General features: G+C 35.5%; 2 protein-coding genes across 2 annotated transcripts; both read right to left on the bottom strand.

The window, feature by feature from the left end:
- Positions 1-311: 311 nt before the first annotated feature.
- Positions 312-8,450, bottom strand: LOC133293343 (uncharacterized). The gene is made up of 9 exons (XM_061491893.1): positions 8,226-8,450; positions 7,728-7,789; positions 6,707-6,761; positions 4,562-4,660; positions 4,222-4,308; positions 3,260-3,376; positions 2,056-2,148; positions 1,823-1,853; positions 312-750 (listed from the first exon to the last, which is right to left on the bottom strand). Exons 1-9 carry the CDS (start codon positions 8,319-8,321, stop codon positions 563-565), a joined length of 828 nt encoding a protein of 275 aa, XP_061347877.1. The 5' UTR covers positions 8,322-8,450; the 3' UTR covers positions 312-562.
- Positions 8,451-20,888: 12,438 nt separating this feature from the next.
- Positions 20,889-23,380, bottom strand: LOC133293367 (uncharacterized). Its single transcript, XM_061491935.1, has 2 exons — positions 22,867-23,380; positions 20,889-22,695 (listed from the first exon to the last, which is right to left on the bottom strand). The coding sequence occupies exons 1-2, from the start codon at positions 23,021-23,023 to the stop codon at positions 21,185-21,187; spliced, it is 1,668 nt and encodes a 555-aa protein (XP_061347919.1). The 5' UTR covers positions 23,024-23,380; the 3' UTR covers positions 20,889-21,184.
- Positions 23,381-23,939: the final 559 nt, after the last annotated feature.

Below are 23,939 nucleotides of genomic sequence, written 5' to 3'. Positions count from 1 at the left end.
AAGTGTAGCTATTCAATCACTAGAGAATCAACATTAGGGTTTCAGGGGATATAATTGGACAATTGGTCATATTCCATTACATTTTTTAGACCCGCTTATAAAAACAATAATAATAATAATAATAGTAGTAGTAAAATAATATTCATAATTGCATTTCTAATTAAAATTGTAGTAAATTATAGGCCTCAATGGCTAAATCCTTAGAATTCCTACATCTCAAAATCCTAATTGCCAAGGACTCGAATGCAATATAAATAACAGTATGAGAGAGAATAGAATCTAGAATGTCAACATCAAGTCATAATATGGCGTGAAAAGTACAAAATAATGAAGAGAATAGGAAGCATGAACTTTTCTGCTGTTGACAAAAAGATACATATTAGTCAATAATCTGATCTTGATTGCAGGATTAACCAGTTCTGCCACAACTATATTTCTAATGTTGAAATTGAAACTGTACAAATCACAATTAAACAGGAGAAAGCAGCTACCGCTTAAACTTTAAATGTAAGCATATCAGTTAGAAAGGTAGGGTGGAGAAAGAATTTACACAAAAAGGGATTTACTTTTCATGACTGTCTTCTTCAGTAGGATCTATCTTAATTATGAGAGGTTGGTTAAGATCTGCAGATGGTTCAGCAACAATGGGTAATTCTGGCGAGGGCGTAATTCCATCAATATCGTCATGTTCAGCCAAGGCTTTATCTAGAGCAGACTTGGCAACTTTAGTAACAAGTATCATCAGAACCACTGCGCATAACCCAAAATAACAGAGTTTAGCCTGGCTAATCAAATAAACTATTGTAACCTTGTTCTCGTTCAATACAATTTTTGAGCAATTCAACTCCTCTTCCAAGCTACAATCAAGTGCATACTATAAATCTTCTAATTTAATAGTCTTTTTTGTAATTTTTTTATTTGTAAGTTGTGCAACACATTATTTTAAACATATTAATGCAAAATAAGAAAAATACAAATAAAACAAAAACTAATTTAAGTGAAAAACTTGACTGATGATAGAACTCATCACACACATTAAAAATTGTTTGAATCCAAAACAAGTAAAAACATGGGGACAAGTTAAGGCGATGACTATAACTAAACATTTATGTACTAGGAGATAGACAATTTTATTCTTACCCTCATTTGCCCACACTACAATTTTAAGTCATTTTTTCTTTCTGCCACAAAGAATAAAGTAGTTGCAGGAACCCAAAAAAGGAGCCCCTGAAAACAAAGTATGGGGGAGAGTCTCAGCCACCCATCTGCTACTTGGTCATAGCATCTGCCACAAATGGCAGCCACTGAGCTGGTTGCAGACAAAGCCAGACAACCACCCCATTCAAAGAAAATAAGAGCCAAAGAATAAACTAAAAAAAAGAAAAGAGAGAGCAATTTCGTATGAAGTCACAGGCTAACTGAATGTCTTCCAAAAGACCAGAGGCTTCCAATATCTTGTTTTAGACTTTTAGTAAAGTTCGAAGGATTTAGAATTTTTATTTGCCCTAAATCCTGAGGAGATTTAAAGTCTGGCTGTGATTTAAATGTTGCACATGAAACATGCAACATAAAATGAGGTGCAATGATGCATCACATGAGTAAAATGGAAGTCACATTGTAACAGGGGTTGCACCTTGCAGGGCACAATTGATCCATGGCAAAGGAAATTAGTAACTATTTATATTCTATATTTATGCAAGACCTTCAAAATCTATATTAACAAAAGGCAAACTACATCTTCTGACAAACCTGCTTACCACAAACATATTATCTAATAAAATTTTCAAGCACATGCACTACGAGTGGAAACAAAGTAACTCACCAGATATTACGAGTCCAAAAATGATAAACGCCTGCATCCACAAGAAAAAGAAATGTATATTATATCACTGAAGATGATGCGATAAAGCATGCCTATTTGATCCGGCCAAGAAAATCAAAAGATTGCACCCTCCAAGGCATCTTAATGTTCATCAATAAGAGAAAACATAAAACAAATCTAACAAGAACTTGAAAGGCTAATTAATATAAGTAATACAGGATAGCATCTCTTACCCAACGAGTCTTTGAGAACTCACTCCAACCATGAGTCACATCAGAAAGATCTTTAAGAGTTGTCCCAACATATACAAGTGCCAGGGTTATTGGCTGCAATAGGAACAGTATCAGGTACTAACGTACTGCAGTAATTGGAATGCTATCTGGTGAGCTAAGAACATATGAACTGTAGTTTACAGTGCAAACTACCAGATTTCTACCGTCAATTCAAAAGGGGAACAGAGGTAATACTAAATTACCAAAAGTGTTAAACTAACTTGTGACAAGAATGAAGACAACATGAGCACCACTTGTTCATAGATTTATTCACCAAGAGAAGTTAAGCTACATGATCATAACAAGATATATGCTTCCTCAAACCTAATTTCAAAGTCAGAACTGATGCTCATAATCATATATAAGTATGCCAACAACATAAGCAGCAAGCATATAAATCACAGGGTTGACAACAGCTGGAATGCATTTATGGATCCCACCCTTAGCATAGACCACAAATGCAATCTCAAACATATTGCTACAAAATCATTTTACTGATATGCACCTGTGTAGTAAGAATAGCATGATTCGACCATTCAAATCCCGAGTTATTAATTAGAGATAAGAGAGGAGTGATATGTATTTTCACAAAAATACATTAAAGTCATTTGACTATGTAACTCGAACCTTAATTTGCTGAAGGTTTTGGACTTTTAACTTTGGGTTACATGATGAGTTATTTAGCTTTTCAAGTTGATATTTGTCATTTTTCAAATTCATTGAATCATATATTATTATGTGGAAGATGCATTGTATGCTATTTTTGACATTGAGTTATTAATCTTACAATTCACGATTTGGAAAATTAGCCTTCTGATTCTTAATTCAATTCATGATTTGACAAGCATAATATGCACAACCATGAAGAATGTGTTTTTGATGGGGCACTACAGTCAACCAAAAGCAAAGGGTCTTTTTCCATTTTTATTTGGGTACGAATCAAAAGGAACAACTCTGATAACTTTCAAAGGTTTCAAGTTCACCATTAAGATTCTGCATTTTTTTTATTGCAAAAATCCTTCTAGAGAAATTCATTAGTAAAGAGCAAGCAAGAGAGTGATTGTAATAAGAAATCCAGTTAACACAAAACAATTTTAAAAATCATAAAGCACGATAGAATAGAATAACTCCCAAATATATAATTGAGCAAGGTCGAAGAAGATACCATCATTCCTAACCAGGAAGCCAGCATGTATTCCCCTATTGAAACAGGAGTCACCGACAAGAGATAATTTAACATGTTAAATGGAAGTAGTGGAACAAGCCGAAGTAGCAACACAATCTGTAAGGACAGATGAGGAAATTAAAAAATAAAAAATTCAGATGATAAATAACAAAAGGAATACCACATCACAGGCAAATAAAACTAAGCAAAGAAATATCAGAATACTAGACTTGTTGAGCAATAACTAGATTGGGATTAGATAGTTTTATAAACACTTGGAGGAAAGGTGGTCTCTTATTTAATAACATACAGCCTTATACCCAAACCAAATAACTGGAGACAAAGGTTGGTGCATGTTGCTTCAGATGCACGTTATAGCTTACTACCCAAAAGGATCCTTTTCACTGATGCATTTATAGTTCCACTAAATATTAATCTAAACAATTAAGATCTATATCTTGAGTAATATTTATGACCAATAAAAACAGAGGAGTATTATTTTGTGCACTGGCCTCAAAGGAAACCAGAAGATGGACGTACAGAGCTAAGCAAATTATACACTGCACATGGGCTGATGCCACTAAAGAAGAGACATCCACACTTGAGTGAAGCTGATTAACATTAACCAACATACCAAGATGACCTTCAATTAGAAAGTATATTTCTTGCTCATTTTAACAGGAAATCAAGGTTTTTGATAGAGCTCAATGGCATCAATTATCCATGTAAAAGAATAGGCTTGGTAGTTGTTTTAACAGGCAACCAAACAATACTATTTTAATACTCCAAAAATACATGAATGCTAAAGTATAAATAATTTCATAACCCACTCCACCAAGAACGATGAGTTTGGAAACAATAATCCCAGAAAAAAGGGGGTCAAAACAAGAGGAATATTAGAAAGTAAAGACTTACAGACTCAAGAATTTCACATAGTATCAAACAATATGAAGTCTACAAACCTTAAAGCCAGATCTACGAATTGCAATTGCCACTGATCTAAATTGCGGATAATCCTTCAACTTAGAAACAACAAATGATCTCCCAATCTGTACAAATTCACAAAGATATGAATAAGTAACCTAATAGGATACAAATTACTATACCAAGGTATGGAAACAAATGGATCAAAATGTAACCCAGTTGAAATGCTAAGGAAATTGCGAAAATCATGCATATGAAGAAATAGCACCTTGTACTAATCAAGAAAAACCTCGCATCAATCAACTGTTCAGTAACAAGTAGTGACCAAAACATTGTTTTATTTTGACAACTAATAAATTTTAAACTTGAAAAACTTACAGTTCGACCAAGAAGAAATGCAGCTCCTGCACCAACAGTTGCACCAATAGAGTCAGCAACAAAGCCCACTGGAAGCCCAAAAAGATAACCACCACCAAGCTGAAAATGGAGTATCAAGTAAAGTGACTCAACAAATTTATTTTGAAGTTTGCTTTTCTATGTTTTCTTCTTCTCAACCAGGTATTGTAATGGAGATGGAAAATAAAAGCATTAAACGGAATAGTGGGATAAAATAAAAATTACATACCAAAAAGTCATAAGCATGTAGAAAATCACAAAAGACTTAAATAAGAAATGACAAATGCAAGTCCTCACCATTGTGAAAATATTCTATTGACTACCTTTTTTTTTCTCATTATGACGCATGCTTCCTACAAAATATTCTATAGAAGAGCAATAAGACTTGTAATGTTATATGAAGCTGAATGTTGGCCAACACATAGGCAACATGAGCATAAAATAGGAGTAGCAGAAATGAGGATGTTAAGGTTGATGTGTGCTTATACGAGGATGGATAAGATAAAAAAATAAAGATTCGACGAAAGATAGGAGTGGCACAAATAACTGAAAAGATGGAAATAGGAAAAAGGGCGATTTTCGCGGTTGGAACATAGATTGAGGAGGTTTGGGCACGTAATTAGACGACCCATGGATGCTCCCGTAAGAACAAAAGTTTGTTACTAAGAGCTTGACACAAAGAGAGGTAGAGATAGACCAAAACTTACCTTGGGAAAGATAGTTAAACAAGATTTAATGGAGTGGGATATAGATTGGCTGAAGGTGTGTCTTAGTATGGAATGAAGAAAAGCTATAAGCAGAGTGAAGGGTTAGACCCGTTGTTATCTCTATGTTCCAAATGGTCCCTTTTAGTCCTTCTCCTCTTCATCCCCCCCCCCCCTCCTTCTCTTTTTTTTATCGTATTTCCCCTTCCCCATCTTTTTTTTTTTTTCGTATCTATCATTGGGTTCATCTACCACCGACCCCAATTAGCTTGGGTTAAAGGTGTTGTTGACGTTGATGTTAATGTTGATTGACGCATGCTTCCTTAATCCTGAGTTACCTATCATTCAACCTTTTAATCTGAATAACATCTAATTTCAACCACTAGAGCTAAAAGAAAATGATAACCTTTATGTACAAAAAAGGAAAAAAAATGATAACATCTCTAGAATTTATACAGGTAACATTAGGCGTGGCAATTTAATTTAAAATAATAAAAAAACTAAGAAAATCTTAATTCCTAACACTAACTCTCAATTTCAAACCCACTACACAATCTCTCCACAGCAACCTGCAGCCTCGAGCCCCCACCCCACTCTCAAACTCCTCTTCTATTCTTCAAACCATAAATCCATTCTCCCTTCATATCACTCTCTTCTTCGAGCTGCTAGCTTCCATTGATGCTCAACCAGCACCACAGATCTGTATTCATTCTCCCTTCTCCAGATTGCTCTCGTTCAAGTAGTCCAGCACTTTCTGCCATTGCAGTACTATTCCGGCCATCCAGCTGTTCACCACTCCAGCCTTCCAGCCACACCACAGCACCTCTCCTCCATTCCCTCACCGTTCCTCCATTTAATCTCTGTTCTCACTGCAGCAAGCAATTTTTGGAACAGATAAAGCATATTTAGCATTTGGTGCCAAATTTACATTGAGCTCAACAGGATAGGAACCGAAAATTACTGGAACAGCACTTTTTGTTTGAATCAATTGAAAATTCAGAATTGTCTTTGGTGCATTTTGGGACAGATAAACTTTATACTCTTCCTCTGGTCTGTGCTTATTTCTTTTTTATTTTTTTTATTTTTTTGACAATTTCAGGGTTCCGCTTGGGGAGTTGGGGAACAGGGGAAAAAAAATACCTTGCAGCAGGGATCGCAGAAAGCAATGGGGGGGCAAGAAATAAACCGGGGAGGTACTCCCCACTCCCACTCCCACTCTTGCTCCCACCCCGCGCAGGTGTCATCCATAAGTAAAATGATGAGCCACGACAAATTCAATTTCCAAATGCATAAAGGTTATAATCACAAATACCTAACAATTCTACAACAATGCAGACAGGTATATTGCTCGTAATAGAGAATATTATTCTACAAGAAATTAAATAAGTTTTGCCAGAAATGCCAGGGTAGCAATGGTTCTTACAGTAAGTACTGAAGCTGGAACTGCCAAGACAGTCAAAGGAATGTAAGCAACCGCCCTGAAAATCACCAAACAAATAACACATTCACAAATTATGCCAACTTATATATGTACAATTATTAATTTCCGCAGCACCATGACTAAGACCAGTATGTTACACCTCCACTACCCTTAACATGCTTCTTCAAGAAGAAAATCTATAAATGCATTTCCAAATTTGGTATAATACTATCAAGTATCAGCATCCATAACGTAGGGATCTTACAATCATAGGACTGCTCAACATTCATACAAGCCAATAACAATACTTCAAGCATTCAGCAAATTGAAGGGAAATGGATCCTCTCATGTGTAATTTTACATGATCAGGTCAACTGAAAGGTTCTTAACCGTTGATTATCTTTTTCCCACCCTACATTCCAATATTTTTTTCTCTTTCATCTCTTATCACCGTTGATTTGTCTATCAATGGTTAAGAACCTTACACATGACATGGTCATGTCAAATTACACATGAGAGGATCCACTCCCAAATTTCAGACCTTCATTAGTAGTCCAAATGGTAATGAAGTCCTGCTAAGATGTATATGAGCCTATTTTACAAGAACCAGCTTTCAACATAGGCATGGGTGAAAAGAATAGCTCCCAAACAAACTAAAGATAAGATTGTTACACTTATCAATAAAAACAAGAAAAAACATAAAAACAAAAGAGTCATACTTCACCTAGTTAGCTTAACCATATCAAATGGCATGGTTAGTTAGAACTGCCAAAAAGTCAAAATGATATTAGACCTATGGTGATCTTTCTGTCAGCCAGGACACAGTATCAGAGATCTAGCTACAAATATTTTGACTATGCTAATAAGCTACTTCTCACCAAGATATTTCCTTTTCACAAATGACTCTATCAATTGCAATTAACACCACACAAATTAAAAAGCCTCACAATTTTGAGACTATAAAAAACCACTAAGATGCTTACTAGACAGAAATTTTAGGGATAAAAAATTAAAAGTGACTTACAGAACAAGTGGACCCCAAGGCCCAAGATCATGCTCAACCCATAATAAGAAATCCTTCATCATCTGAGGAGCAAAAAATGTGAAAAGATTCAAAATCTAACTGTAAACAGAATGTTTAAGCAAAAGCAAAGGCGAAGCATAAAGGAGGAAGCAGAGATTCCCATCCGAAAACTAGCTCACGAGACAGCTGAGACTGTATTAGCATGCAGATTTGAAGCCAATTACGAACAAATCCTTTCTAATTATCACTCCTTCGTCACTAGACTAAAGCATCATAAATCTAAAACATTGCGCAAATGCTACTTATATTACGCTAAATCCAATAGCCAAAGATAAAATCGCGCGATCAAGAAGCGTATCCAGACAATCAAACAATTGAGCAATATAGCATCCACCCCATTTAAAAAAAAAAAAAAAAAAAAAAGTCCCATCTCAAAATGGGAGGGACCCAGAAGCGAAATTGGAGGTAAGGGAAAAAAGGGTGTGAGAAAAAAAAAACCTTTTCGACAGGGAGAGTGAAACAAGCGACAATAACAGCGGCGAGGAGAAGGAGGAAAATGGTGATCCTGAGGGCAGAGGCCCAGGAGAAAGCCATGGTTAATCTGCGACGCCAAGGCCTGCACTCCTCGTCGTCGTCGTTCAAATCAGGTGAAGGTTGCTTCGAGGAAGAGCGAGCCCTCAATCCCACAAGATTTGCCAGATTTATTTTCTTTCCTTTTCTCTGCAACCAAAATGGCACCGACCTTTTAGGCCATCAATCAGATTGACCTTGTTTTGTTTCAGAGAGAGAAGAGAAGAGAGAGGGAGGAGAATAAAAGAAGATGATCAGAAAGATGACAAGTTTTTTTGATACTGGTTGGTAATTTTGCCTCACGCGTTGGTTCTACTTCTTCTACGTGTGAGCTTTTAACCGTAACCGACAACATCTTTAGGATATATGTAGGTTCCAGGCTTTGAGCAACTTGAAAGCAACAAGCGGATATTTTGGTTGGGTTCACCTAGTTCAATAATATGAGTAATTAATAGCCCAAAAAAAAAAAACTGTGAATAGATTTTTATTTTAATGAGGTTCACATATATATTTCATGTTAAATTCATAGTAAATTTATATACTATGAAGCACCGACACTTCAAAAATCTTAACGTGTTGTGTCCGACACTTTTCGACACTCTCGGACACTCCGACACACATTATAGAAATTCAAAAAAAAGGTTCAAAGGGGTTGAGTTTTTAGTTCCAACTATTACATTCGTTGTATTACTATTGCCATTTTATTGAGTTTAATATAAATAGTTGGCATACCTTATGTTTCTTTGCAAAATTTATGAATATTATAAGATTATATTTATTTTTGTGTTAAATTATTGAATATTAAATATAATATTCACTACATAAATTAAAAATATTATTTAATATCAAAACATGTCCTAACGTGTCGAAATCTATCATTTTTTAGAATTAACGTGTCGAAGTGTCGTGTCGTATCGTGTCACGTGTCCCCTGTCAGTATCGGTGCTATATATATATATATATATATATATATATATATATATATGGGATAGGATCATTTGACACCGGTGTCAAACTTTGAAATTTGACACCAAATCTTATTCGTTGATTTCCGCCAATCAATGGTTATCATATATTGAGAATTAATATTAATTAATAAGTTTGATTTCCAATAAATGATAACCATTGATTGGCGAAAATCAACGGATAGGATTTGGTGTCAAATTTCAAAATTTGACACCGATGTCAAAGGATCCTGCCCTATATATATATATATATATATATATATATATATATATATATATATATATATATATATAGGCAAAAGGATTTCTACAGCCGCTGCACCTACAGCTAGCCAGGATCCGCGTGCGGATACTAGGATACGGCACCGGATCCTTGTTTTTTTTTTTTTTAAAACGCCGTAGGGCCCACTTTTCTGTGTCAGCTGTAAAGAGTGTTATCTACGGCGGCTACAGAAATGATAAGCCCATATATATATAGGCAAAGGATATTGTAACAACCAAGTTGTGTTACTACCAATCAATCTCATCGTTAGATCGATTATGTTGATCCAACGGTTATATTTATTTCCATCTTTGTATGGTCATGATTTCCTAAATTTAATACTTTATATGTATTTTCACCTTTGTATGGTTATGATTCCCCATATTTAATGCTTTCATCCTTTGTATGGTTATGATTCCCCGCAATTAATGCTTTCAAGAATATATATGACAAGTATTTGATTGTTGTACGTGCATCAATTGCAGAAATGTAAATTCTTATATATATATAGGAAAAACATTTCTTCGACAACTTGAGATAAGTTTATCTCCGGCCACCCTAATACTAGGTCGTTTTGTTTATCTCAAGCTGCCGGAGATAAAGTTATCTCCGTCTACTAAATCATAATCGTACAAAGATGGATCAATGGTGATAAAGGAAGAGAGAGAAAAGGAAAATCATAACCATTCAAAGGTGAATCAATTAATATAAGGAAATAAATAAACAAAACGACGAAGTTTTAGGGTGGCCGGAGATAAACTTATCTCAAATAGCTTGAGAAATGTTTTTCCATATATATAGGTAATATCATTTCTACAGTTGTTGTACGTACAACAATTAAATTTAAACCATTGATTGATTATGATTCTTCATTAGTTATAATTAAATTTAAACCATTGATTATGATTATGAATCAATTAATACAGTTGTTGTACGTACAACATATATATAAGGGAGGGATCTTTTGACTCTAGAGTAAGACTTACAACTCTTACTCTTCCTCTCAACCGTTGATTTTCGTCCATCTAACTGTTATTATTTATTTGAATTTAATAATTAAATAATAACAGTTAGATGGACAGAAATCAACGATTTAGATGAGGAGTAAGAGTTGTAAGTCTTACTCTAGAGTTAACAGATCCCTCCCTATATATATATATATATATATATATATATATATATATATATATATATATATATATATATAGGCAAAATGATTTCTGCAGCTGCTGTACCTACAGCTAGCCAGGATCCGCGTGCAGATCCTTTTTTTTTTGTTTTTTTTGTTTTAAACGCCGTGGGGCCCACTTTTCTGTGGTTGTAGAGAGTGTTATCTACAGCGGCGACAGAAATGATAAGCTCATATATATATATATATATAATTAATGAGTATTTCTTTCATGCAGACTGTTTAATTTTGTGATTTTAGGTTATTATATTTTGAAAAAAATACTAATTACATTCATTCTTACGTCTTCTTAATTGATAAAATCATAGAATAAATGTAAAAGAAACGAGGTAACTTCACCTGTAATAAAATGAAGTGCTGTGTGTATATTAATTTTTTTTGATATTTTCATTCTAGGTTCACAAGTACGTGATAATTTAAATGGGTTGTGTTTTGTAAATATTAGTAATTGGAATTAAAAAAATAATAAGTTAAATTATAGGAAATTATTTACTATATAATCCAAGTACCAACATGTCAGACTTTTTTTCTTCCTTATTCTTGACAAAATATCCATATATGTAAAAATAAGAATTTAGATCCAACTGTATTATTTAATCCGGCCTGTTTCGGCCCAGTGACACCCTTGGGCTAAAAGTTTATGTTTAAATTTAAGGGTAAAAGCTTGAGTCAGGCCTAAAGCACACCCTTGGATATTTATTTCTTTATTTCTTTATTTATGTTTTTTTGCACTAGAATATTTTGTCGTGCTTAGGTCTAATGATGCACGGTCACGGAACACGATACGACACGCCGACACGTTAATTTTAAAAAATGTCATATTTTAACACGTTGAGACATATTTTAATATTTAATAAAAAATTTAATATTTAATAAAAAATTTAATATGTATAATATAACTTATATTTAATACATATAAAAGTTCATAATAAGTCATATAACCAATCAAATATTTAAATTTCATAAAATAAATATAAGAGACATGATCCGTTTATAAACTTTTTTTGCAATTACACTAATGTAGGACCGGTCGTACACTGTGTGATTAATGTAGGACTGGTTCTACATAGTGTAGTTTGTAAACAAAAAAGTTTGTAAATATAACCTGCCCCTAAATATAAATATAAATAATTTTTCATATTTTGTTAAATTTTCATATCAAATTTCATAACAGAAAGAAAATTAATTTATACATTTTCTTTTATATTTAGTTAACAAAATAAAATTAAGGTTTATTTATAAAAAAAACGTGTTCGAACGTGTCCGAGCGTTGACTGCGTGTTCGAAAATGTTGACCGCGTGTTGAAAAAACGTGTCGAAGAGTTGACCGCGTGTCCCCAAATATTGACCGCGTGTCAGACGCGTGTCGGAGAGTGTCCGTGTCGAACATGTGTCCGACACGCAAATTTTGTTTCAAACCCGTGTGTCCGTGCTTTGAAGCTTAGGTCTTTGTTTTTTCAGATTTTATCAACAACAAAAAAAATTGAAGAGTAAAGAGATTTGTAATAATTTGATTATTTGTTTGATTGTTTCTCAAATTAATAGTTTGTTTCCACATTCATTTTTGAATTTTAATCATAAATCATATCTCTATTTCTTTTCTTTAATTAATAGTGACTTTTCAAATTATTTTTTGAATTAAAAATCGTAAATTGTGATTTAATTTTCGAATAGTAAATTGTGATACAGATACGATTCAATATTGAATATACAACGATTCACATACAATATCAATTTCAATATAGACAACCGATTCGAATTGCGCCCTAATGTATCAGATCGCACCATACAACAGAATAGTTCATCTCATTTTAAATTCGTTTAGACGTCTGTTTTTTTAAAAAATAAAAATCACAAAAAAAGTCAAAAAAATTCTTCTTTTTAAAAGTTGAAAATTTTAATTTTTAAAAAAATGCAGAAGTTAAAAGCCAAATATTTTTCAAAAACTAAATATTTTTATAAAAATATAAATAGCTTTAACTTTTGTAAAAAGCACTATTAAAATAAGGAAGAGATAAAAACTATTTTTTCTAGAAGCCCAAACAAACAAGCTCTAGTATGTAGCAAGAAGGAAATTTCGGAACAGTGACCAAAGTGCCCTTTTTGGACAAATTTTTTATCCAAATGCCACCCGAACAGTATTTTTTACCAGACAGCCACGTGACGTAATTCACTACGACTGGTAGCGAATTACGTTCTCCAATGATTTCGTGACACGTGACCATATTGCAAACTAAATTCGCTACCACTGGTAGAGAATTATGACACGTCAACTTTTTTATGTGAAAGTGTGTCACGTGTCACAAAATCATTGGCGAACGTAATTCGCTACCAGTCGTAGCAAATTACGCCACATGACAGTCTGGTAAAAAGTACTGTTCGCGTGGTATTTGGATAACTTTTTTTCCAAAAGAGATATTTTGGTCACTATTCCGAAAATTCCTCTCCTACAACACTAATGGACAAAAGATAATAAAAAAAAATGGAATGAGACACTTTGCTCAATAATTTTGTTTTGTCAATATATTAGCATCAGAGGAATCTGATTTATGTGACATAGACTTATTTAACCATATATATATATGTATATAGGGCTTATCATTTCTAAAGCTGTCGGAGATAACTTTATCTCCGGCAACTAAATCATTACCGTACAAAGATGGATAAATGGTGATAAAGGAAGAGAGAGAAAAAGGAAATCATAATCATTCAAAGGTGAATCAATAAATGTAAGGAAATAAATAATCAAAATGACGTAGTTTTGGGGTGACCGGAGATAAAGTTATCTCAAGCAGCTTGAGAAATATTTTTCTTATATATATATATATATGTGTGTGTGTGTGTGTGGAAAAATATGTGTCTTTTTAAAGAATATAATTTTGTTTCATTTTAAATTCTAACAGCTGATTTTGATCAATTAATGATTATAATTTATTGGGTCAAATTTATTAATTAATTAATAATTACAATAAATTAGAATCATTGATTGATGAAAATCAACAGTTATGATATGAAATAATACAAAATTATATTTTTTAAAAGGAAAAAGTATTTAAACCCCCAAGGGTAGCTCAGTTGGCAGCTGAGCTCCCAAGGGATTGCTTGATGCAGGGATCAAACCCTGCCTCAAGCAGTTTCTTGGAAAATCTTTGGGGGCCAGAGGATAAGCCAAAAAATCTTCGGTTGGGGGATTAGTCTCGTCCTTTCTCCGGTTGCGAAGCTTAGTGCACCCACTGTTACAATGAGGGGCTAGCCCAAACGGGCCGTACCCCGAGGGCATGGTGCCCAGAGAAGGTTGAATGGGGATACCTCCTGGCAATGTACCCAAAAAAAAAAAAAGGAAAAAGTATTTATCCTTTTAAATTACATAACTTATATCTTTTTACTCTCACAAAGAGGTGAGACCTACACCTTTATTTTTTTTTTCAACTCCCTCTCCTCCTTTATTTATCTCTTTCTCTCTCTTAAAATGACACAACTTTAACTCCTTTAAAATTACACACATTTTCCCTTTTTAAAATACAAACGTTTTCCATATATAAATAGAGAAAAGTGTGTGTCATTTTAAAGGATGTAAAGTTGTGTCATTTAAGAGAGAGAAAGAGATAGATAAAGGAGGAGAGAGAGTTGACAAAAAAAATAAAAGTGTGGATCCCATCTCTTTGTGAGAGTGAAAGGATATAAGTTGTGTCATTTAAAAGGGTAAACATTTTTTCCATATAAATACCCTTTTTTCCACACTAAATCTACTAAGTGTGAATAGTATAGCCAGGGGTGTAAGAAGACTCCTGCAACTTTGAGAATGGCAATCTGCCAACAGAAGCAAATGAATAATTATTAACCAATCAAGAGATAGATAAATATTGGAAAAAGTATTTGTCATTGTTGTAATTTTGGGAATACTTTTCGCAAACAATAGAAGACAGAACAGTCCAAGAAACAGTAAAGAAAGCATAAGGAGACAGAACACCGGTATTTACAGGTTCAGAAACTCAGTGTTAGTGAGTTTCCTACGTCCTGGAGCCTAAAGAGGGTTAAACGCCCTCTGATATCACACTTTATTCAGAAGATCAGAATCACAAGTATAGAGTTATGGCATACAGATACATCAATATGAAACTAAACATGTGGAGAAACTAATAAAGCAACAAATCAACAAGAACATAAAGAAAATAAACTCAGAGCTCAAGAAATGGAGCATATATCACCAATCTTCACAAGACCGTATAGGAAACGTTGTTCCTATCACTGGACCTCCAAGCTAACCACCACAAGCTTCACCGGTCCTCCTTGCAGATTCGTCACTCCACCGTTTGAACACCAACCGAGAATATTCACCGATCAAAAGAATCACCTTGTTGAGATGAACAAGGTTCTCCACAGTGACTAACAGAGATATTCACTCTAGAAGTCAGATTTTACCAAAATCTCTCCCTCTCACAAACCCTAATCGAAGGAACCTTCAAGAAGGTATCAGAGAAAAGAATAGCAAAATATCATGTATCAGAGAAAATGCCACGATGCAAAGTACAGCAGGGTCACCAAGGGTTATAAAACCTTCTCATTGAAAAACGACATTGTTTCAATAAGTTGCCCAGCACACAATGGCAACAGCAGCTGATGTATTAAGCAACGGGCTAAGAAACAAAAGGGGCCTGACAGATAATAATAGACATCAGCCCATTAAGAGCAAGAAGATAATAAAAGCCCAATGTTTAATAGAAATACATACAACAAAACTCCACCTATTTTTCTAAACATATAATAGAACAAGTATAAAGATACCAGATTTGGTATAGGCATTTAACCCATAGGCCCATATGCAATGCATGATCATGGAGATTCAATTTTTAGCAAACCTAGAGCATCTCTAAATTTGTTAACAGGTACAGATTTTGTAAAAATATCAGCAGGGTTAATAATGCCAGAAATTTTATCAACAATTACTTGTTCACTAGCAATTATCTCCCTAATGAAATGAAGCCTAACATCTATATGTTTTGTTCTTTCATGAAATGCAGAATTTTTTGAAAGATGGATAGCACTTTGTGAGTCACAATTTACCTTTGGTGGGTTCTTACCTAAACCCAACTCACACACTATACCTTTTAACCATATGGCTTCCTTGACAGCTTCAGTCAATGCCACATATTCAGCTTCTGTTGTTGACAATGCAATTATGTGCTAGAGATTGCATTTCCAGCTCACCACATTACCTCCCACAGTAAACACAAAACCAGTTAGTGATCTACGTTTATCAAGGTCAGCAGCATAATCAGAATCACAATATCCAATAATATTAAAATCATTAGAATCAAGTGCAGAGAAATTTAAACAGCAATTAATAGATCCATTTAAGTATCTAAGTAACCATTTAACTGCACTCCAGTGCTTTTTGCAAGGTTTACTCATAAACCTGCTTATCATGCTGACTCCATATGCTATATCTGGCCTTGTGCCAATCATAGCATACATTAAACAGCCAACAACATTAGAATAGGGAACAGATGACATATACTGAGACTCTTCAGGAGATAATTCTCCTGAAACAGCTTTCAGCCTAAAATGAGCACCTAATGGAGTGCTAACAGGCTTAGACTGATGCATCTCAAAGATTCTTAGAACCTTTTTCACATACTCAGACTGGGATAGAGATAGATGTCTATCTTCCCTTGTCCTTGTAATTTCCATGCCAAGAATCCTCTTGGCTGGTCCAAGGAATTTCATTTCAAATTCCTTTTTCAGCATATTCTTAACAGAATTTATTTCACTTAATTTTTTAGATGCAATCAACATATCATCTACATATATCAACAAATAAATGTAACAATCATCATGTAAATTTTTAAAATAGACACAGTGATCAAAATTACTTCTAACAAAACCTTTTGATAAAACAAAATCATCAAAACGTTTATACCATTGTCTGGGTGCCTGTTTGAGACCGTATAAAGATCTCTTCAGCAGGCAAACCATGTTTTCTGTCCCCCTCTTTACAAAACCTTCAGGCTGTTCCATATAGATTTGCTCATCAATATTGCCATGGAGGAAGGCAGTCTTGACATCAAGCTGCTCCAGCTCTAAATCATAGATAGCAACAGCAAACAATATCAATCTTATTGATACATGCTTGACCACAGGTGAGAAAATCTCATTGTAGTCAATTCCTTCAACCTGGGAGTAGCCTTTAGCCACTACCCGAGCCTTGAACCTAGCTGGTTCCACTCCTGGTATTTCTGGTTTTCTTTTAAAAATCCATTTACAGCCAATTACTCTCTTTTTCTTTGGTCTCTCCACCAAAACCCAGGTATTATTTCTCTTTAAAGAGTCCATTTCCTCATCCATGGCTTTTACCCAACTACCCTTGGATTCCAGCCTCATAGCCTCTTTAAAAGTAGCAGGTTCATCTAATTCAAGCACATCCCCAACTTGTAAGGCATATGCAACCACGTCAGCATGTGCAAACCTACTTGGAGGTCTAATATTCCTCCTAACTCTGTCTCGTGACAGCAAGTAGTCATCAAGACCACCATTTCCCTCTTCAACCTGTCCACCTTCATCAAGGGGACCAGTTTCCAGCTCTGGCTGACCAGGAACAGCAGGCTGTTCCATCAATTATTCCCTATCAGCATGCTGCACAGGTATGTCAGCTAGCTCCACCTGAAACTGCAAAGTTTCAGATGGTTGGGAAGAACTGGACTCACTTGTTATGTCCTTATAAAAAATATTTTCTTTGAAAATGACATCCCTACTGACCACACACTTCCTTTCAGCTACAAGCCAGAGCTTGTAACCTTTTACACCAAGGGGATACCCTATAAAGACAGACTTTAAGGCTCTAGGACTCAATTTATCTTGCCTAATGTGCATATAGGCAAGGCATCCAAAAGGCTTCAGGTGATTTAGATTGGGTGGCTTATTGGACCAAAGTTTCATTGGAGTCTTAAAGTCTATGGTGGAGGAAGGGCACCTATTTATAACATAGGTGGCTGTAGCAACAGCCTCTGCCCAAAATACCTTGCCAAGACCAGATTCAGCAAGCATGCACCTTACCTTATTTAAAATTGTCCTATTCATCCTCTCAGCCACCCCATTTTGCTGGGGTGTCTCAGCACAGGTCCTATGCCTTTGGATCCCATGCTCTTTGCAAAAATCAGCAAACTGATTGTTACAAAACTCTAAGCCATTATCAGTCCTAAGAACTTTAACCCTTTTTCCAGTTTTATTCTCAACCAGGATTTTTCAATCCTTAAAACTAACAAAAGCTTTATCCTTATGTTTTAGGAAGTAGGTCCAGACCCTTCTGGAATATGAGTCAACTATTGAAATGAAATAGTGACATCCAGATAAAGAACTGGGGATATTAGGAGATCCCCACAGATCTGAATGGACATATTCAAGCACTGCCTTAGAGGTATTGCTAGCTGCAGCAAAGAAGAGCTTGTGAGTTTTTCCCAAAATACAGTTTTCACAAAACTCCACACAAGTTACCCCTTTTGAGCTAATAATACCTTGCTTATACAACTCAGACAGCCCCTGGTTGCTGATGTGTCCAAGTCTCCTATGCCAGAGAATGGATTCATCATCTTTTGCAGCTGCCACACAGGCTTCTTGTGTGACAGCTTGGCCTTCTAATATATAGAGGCCATTCACAAGTTTTCCTCTCATGAGGACTTGTGATCCCTTGACAATATCAAGCAGTCCTAGCTTACTTCTAAACTCAAGACCACTAGAGTCAAGCATCCCTAAGGAGATCAAGTTTCTCCTTAATGCAGGAACAAATCTAACTTCTTTTAGAATTTTACAGCTCCCATCACTCATCTTGAACATAACAGACCCCACACCCTTTATTTCACACACTTGGTCATTCCCCATTAAGACTTTGCCACCCCTTTGAGACTCCAGCCCACTTAGCCACTCTTTTCTGGGTGTCATATGGTATGTACACCCAGAATCCATCACCCATTAAGCTTCAAAGGTTTTATCAGACAAAACCAGTGCTTCAACACTGTTAAAGTCAGTGAGTACATTTGCATACTCAGTTTTACCTTGCTGTTTGGGGACACTCCTTGGATTTTCAGGGCAATTCCTTTTCAGGTGGCCCTCTTTATGACAATGCCAGCACATAAGCTTGCCTTGTGATTGGCTTTTACTCTTATCTTGGTTTCCCTGGACACTTTGATTACCTTGGGGAACAGAATTGTTGTTCCCCTTCTTCGTACTGTTTGACTTTCCCTTTTTATTCCCCTTTCCTTTAACATAGAGGCCTTCAGCAGTAGGCCTTTTGTGAGAAATCATCTCAACTTCTCTAGCCCTCAAGGCCTCAGTAATCTCATCAATGGTCATATTCCCCTTACTATATTTTATAGCATCCTTAACCCCTCTATAGGAGTCAGGAAGAGAATTCAAGAGGATCAGAATTTGATCCTCTTCAGAGACAACAGCCCCTGCATTCTCCAGCTGTAGAGTTAACCTATTAAACTCATCAAGGTTATCCTCTAGACACTTACTAGGATCCATCTTGAAGGAGAAAAATCTTTCCTTCAAGAACATTTTGTTGGGGGCTGACTTGGTTTGATACAGGCTCTCTAACTTTAGCCAGAGCTCATGAGGGTCAGTGATCTTGCTAACCCTACGCAGTACACTATCAGAGATATTGATAACTATAAGACTATGAGCTAAAGATAGAAGGTCCTTCCTTTCTTTTGGTGTCAGGGTTTCAGGCAGGTCCTTTCCAGGTCCAATAGCATCCTCACATTTTTGCTGGACCAACACAGCCTTCATTTTAATTTTCCACATGTTGAAATCAGTTCTCCCATCAAATTTCTCCACCTCCAGCTTAGTGATGCCCATCTTGCCGAACCTCCACAGCCGAGCAAGCAAACCAAATGGAAGAGGGGGGAAAATGTATGACAGACAAAAGAAAAGGACAGAAAGAGAAATGGAACCTAAGCTCCTGATACCACTTGTTGTAATTTTGGGAATACTTTTCGCAAACAATAGAAGACAGAACAGTCCAAGAAACAGTAAAGAAAGCATAAGGAGACAGAACACCAGTATTTACAGGTTCAGAAACTCAGTGTTAGTGAGTTTCCTACGTCCTGGGGCCTAAAGAGGGTTAAACGCCCTCTGATATCACACTTTATTCAGAAGATCAGAATCACAAGTATAGAGTTATGGCATACAGATACATCAATATGAAACTAAACATGTGGAGAAACTAATAAAGCAACAAATCAACAAGAACAAAAAGAAAATAAACTCAGAGCTCAAGAAATGGAGCAGATATCACCAATCTTCACAAGACCGTATAGGAAACGTTGTTCCTGTCACTGGACCTCCAAGCTAACCACCACAAGCTTCACCGGTCCTCCTTGCAGATTCGTCACTCCACCGTTTGAACACCAACCGAGAATATTCACCGATCAAAAGAATCACCTTGTTGAGATGAACAAGGTTCTCCACAGTGACTAACAGAGATATTCACTCTAGAAGTCAGATTTTACCAAAATCTCTCCCTCTCACAAACCCTAATCGAAGGAACCTTCAAGAAGGTATTAAAATTTTTTTATTTAAAATTTACATTAAAAAAAATCACCTACTTTCTCTCCCATAATTTTTATTTTTTGTGTCTATCTCTTTCTTGCAATGAAATAACTTACATTTAAAATGACAAACATCAAACCCATAAATATTTAAGTGGAGAGAAAAAAATTGTTTTATAACGGTAACTAGAAAATATTTCCATTTATCATTTTTTGTTGTTTGGTGCCAATTGCCATTATTACTTGTAAAGAGTTGTCGACTCTTATTGCCGGACGTGTCCACCAAGAATCTAATCAAACCGGAGAAGAATTCTTACCAGAAAGTGGAAACGGGTCACAGCCAAACAATCTATGCAAGTTTGAATTTGAAGTTTCACTTTTGTTATCAATTCTCAATCCCATCATTTTGTGTTGGTTGTTTAAGCAAATTAGAAATTGATGGAAAGCTTAGCTAGGTTCTATTTTAACATAATTTCCTGTCAACAAGAAAAGGTGCAAAAGCTATCTTATTCAACCTAAGTAACTAACCTTAAGCCTTAATACATATTGCTTATCTATTGCTTAGTTAGCTCGCAAGTACTCAACCAAGAACAGATATGCAAACAAAACATATCCTATAAAACTCTGAAATTGATCATCCATAGAATAATGTGTCTTGAGGAATATAAATCCCCTGCTAATCTACAAGTGGAACTCTTGTATACATAACTCGTGCTTACAAATCTATGAACAAGAAAGAATACTAAAACTAATTTTATGGAAAAAGTAAGTCCCAACATGGTGGAGGCTACCTCAATAGTCTTTATCCAAGCACATGCTATGGTATGCATTATTCTATAGGGTATGCCTACACTTCCATCAAGTGCCACTTTGGAGGCAAGTTTTTTGTTCCGATTTTCTCTTCTCTTCTAACTGATACTCCCTGGCTATCTTGCACATATTGCATTGAGAAGAACATGAGCTAACATGAGATCCACAAAATACTGATGACCAATTTGGCCATCTCGCCACTTCATCTTTGCAGGAGCCCTTCCATAGTGAACTCCATCATTACATCGGTTATCAAAATGCCATGGAAATGTCATATCAAAGTTATCAATCACGCCAGTTACAATGCCAGTTTTCTTCAATTTCTCTATGAACACTCTGTTGAACACCTCCATTTTGTTAGGATTAAATGCTAGAGACCTTGCATATCCACCAGTTGCAATTGTGGTTCGGTAAAAGACTCTTGGCCATGCTAAGCCCCTTTGTCTCACTGTCATCTTAACACCTGCCCAGAATGAAGCTGCATAGTCTGCTCCAACAGAAAATGCTCTTATGTTACGGCAGCGAACACCATCGTGCAAGCCGGAGTTCATGATCACAGTGTCTGGGATTGTGCCTTTTGAGAAGTATTTCTTTAACAGATTTTGAAACCCTTCATCTCTCAGAGAATCCAATCCTAGATAGTTTTTTGTTTCATTCCAATGCCCATTGAAAATACTTGTAATCCTAACTGTTTGAGAAGGGTCTTTAGGATTAGAAAAGTTCATATCAAATCTTCTGGGAACAGAATGTATTTCAGGCAAATCTAAAATAAAATTGAGTATATTACGTATTGTGTCAACATGATTTGAATCACCCCAGAAGAAAATCCACCGATTCTTCAAGCACTTCCAAGCAGACTCAGCTGAATACATCTTGAATGAGCAGTGGGTTGAGTACACCCAACCATTACTCTCTAGAAGTCCCAAGGAACCATCACACCATGGAGCTTTACAAGGAAAATCTGGTGCTAAGCATCTGTACCTACCATCATTACCTATTTGGCAATCATCATTCTTGCCATGCCTTGTCCACCTTCCACACCACACATCCTTGCCAAAATCAGAAGCTTTGCAAGTCTGCAGTTCTGGTAGCTGGGCACTGCTTTTGTAGAATCTGATTGCAATATTGCAAAGAACTCGATCATAGACAAATCGCCAAGGAGTGAATTTCAGACCTTCAAAGTGTCTATAAAGAAGAATTATAGTGAGATTGTAAACCCCATCAAAATCTGGATGAACTTGAAGCGAAATGGAGTAAGAACCATTACTGAAATCTTTCACCAGAGGCCTAGATTTCCATGATTCCCCTGAAAGATCAGTCTCAAAGTAATCCCCACCTAAACAGCGAGGTTTCCCTGAATCATCCAATGCTTGAAAATCAAATTCATGTACATCCCCAGCTGATAGCTCTATCACTTTCCCACCATCCAACCCAGGAATTGAAATTCCCACTGTCTTAGAATCTTTACAAGGAACTCCTCCAGGAGCTAACCACCGAGCTAGAAGATTTGAAGTAAAGCTGGGCTCTAACTCACTCGAAAGCCAAGTTGAATGCCCCTGAACTTCAGGCTTTATTGGGGTTTTGTCAAGCTTTTCAGATACCCTACTAGAGTTCTTAGAATAAACTGCTTCACTGTACACAGACAGTGTGATGTTCATAGGATAGTTGGAATCAAAGTGGGTAGCATTGGTTTGGTTTTGATTCAAATCTACAGGACTATATGGGGAGATAAAAGTTAAATTTTGATGGTAATGAGTAATATTAGGAGAATGAGACCTTAGAGAAAAATAATCTTGACGATACCTCCAAGCTTCAATGATGTTCCTAACAGTGCAGCCATCAACACTCCAAACCACAACCATGCCAACCAAAACAAAAGCCGTGAGCAACCCAAAACGCCAATTAAGTGTTGAACTTGACCAAAAGGCCCTATGGTTCTCTACCTTTACTGGCATCAGAAACTTCCAAGATCACCACCACAGAACAGTAACAAAAACAAAAAAACAAATCCAAGCCACAATATCAACACAAAAATGCCAAAACCAAATCCGCTTTATCCCAACACCCAACACAACAACAAAGTTGTTATCTTTGACGACAATACTCCAAAAGACTCTCTTCAAAGCACAAGAATGTGAATTTCCTCGATAAAGAATTAAGAATACGTGATAAAAAAATGTGGTGTTACTCACAAGTTGGGTTTTGGAGTCAGGTGACAATTGAGAGGTGAAACAGAAGTTGCAGAAGCCACTACGCAGCTATGTCTGAGTCATAGAAAGTCTCAGAACAGAGAGGAAGGGATGTTTTGTATTTAAGAGTTCGATAAATTTCAATGATTGAAATTCAAAACGAAAATTACCAAAGATTTTTCTAAATTTTGATTTGGTTACAGCTGTGATTGCTTTATCCTCTCTTTTTCTTCTTTAAACTTCCACCGAATATCGACCAACCACTATAGTTATGGAGTTTGTTATGTATTTTTAGGAGAATTTTTTTTTATTCGAAAATCATAATTTTTAGGAATACAAACAGAAAATGAATTTTTTTAAAAAAATATTTGGTAGGTCAAAATATTTACAAAAATATTGAATTAATTTTTTTTATGTTATGTTTGGTTATATTCAATTTTTTATTGTTATGGGAATCTTAGAATACCATTCCTGAGTGATATTTTTGGATGTTATTTTTAGCAAATTTTACACCCAAAATAAACTTCTAAGAAAATCAGATTCTTGAAAAAAAATTAGAAATCTCGTACCGAATATGGATAAATAAGATTACCATCCTCACTTTTCCAAAAATTCTACAAAAAAATCTTCTACGAAGTGCCCCTTATTGACCATGTGTATCGTTTATAAGAGATAATCATGT

The sequence above is a fragment of the Gastrolobium bilobum genome, unplaced genomic scaffold, assembly GCF_033153095.1.
Source record: "Gastrolobium bilobum isolate Gb01-03AN ecotype WA unplaced genomic scaffold, APGP_CSIRO_Gbil_v1 utg3209, whole genome shotgun sequence".
NCBI classification, from domain to species: domain Eukaryota; kingdom Viridiplantae; phylum Streptophyta; class Magnoliopsida; order Fabales; family Fabaceae; genus Gastrolobium; species Gastrolobium bilobum.
Note: the sequence above shows the minus strand (reverse complement) of the source record. Positions and strands in the feature narration are given on the sequence as shown.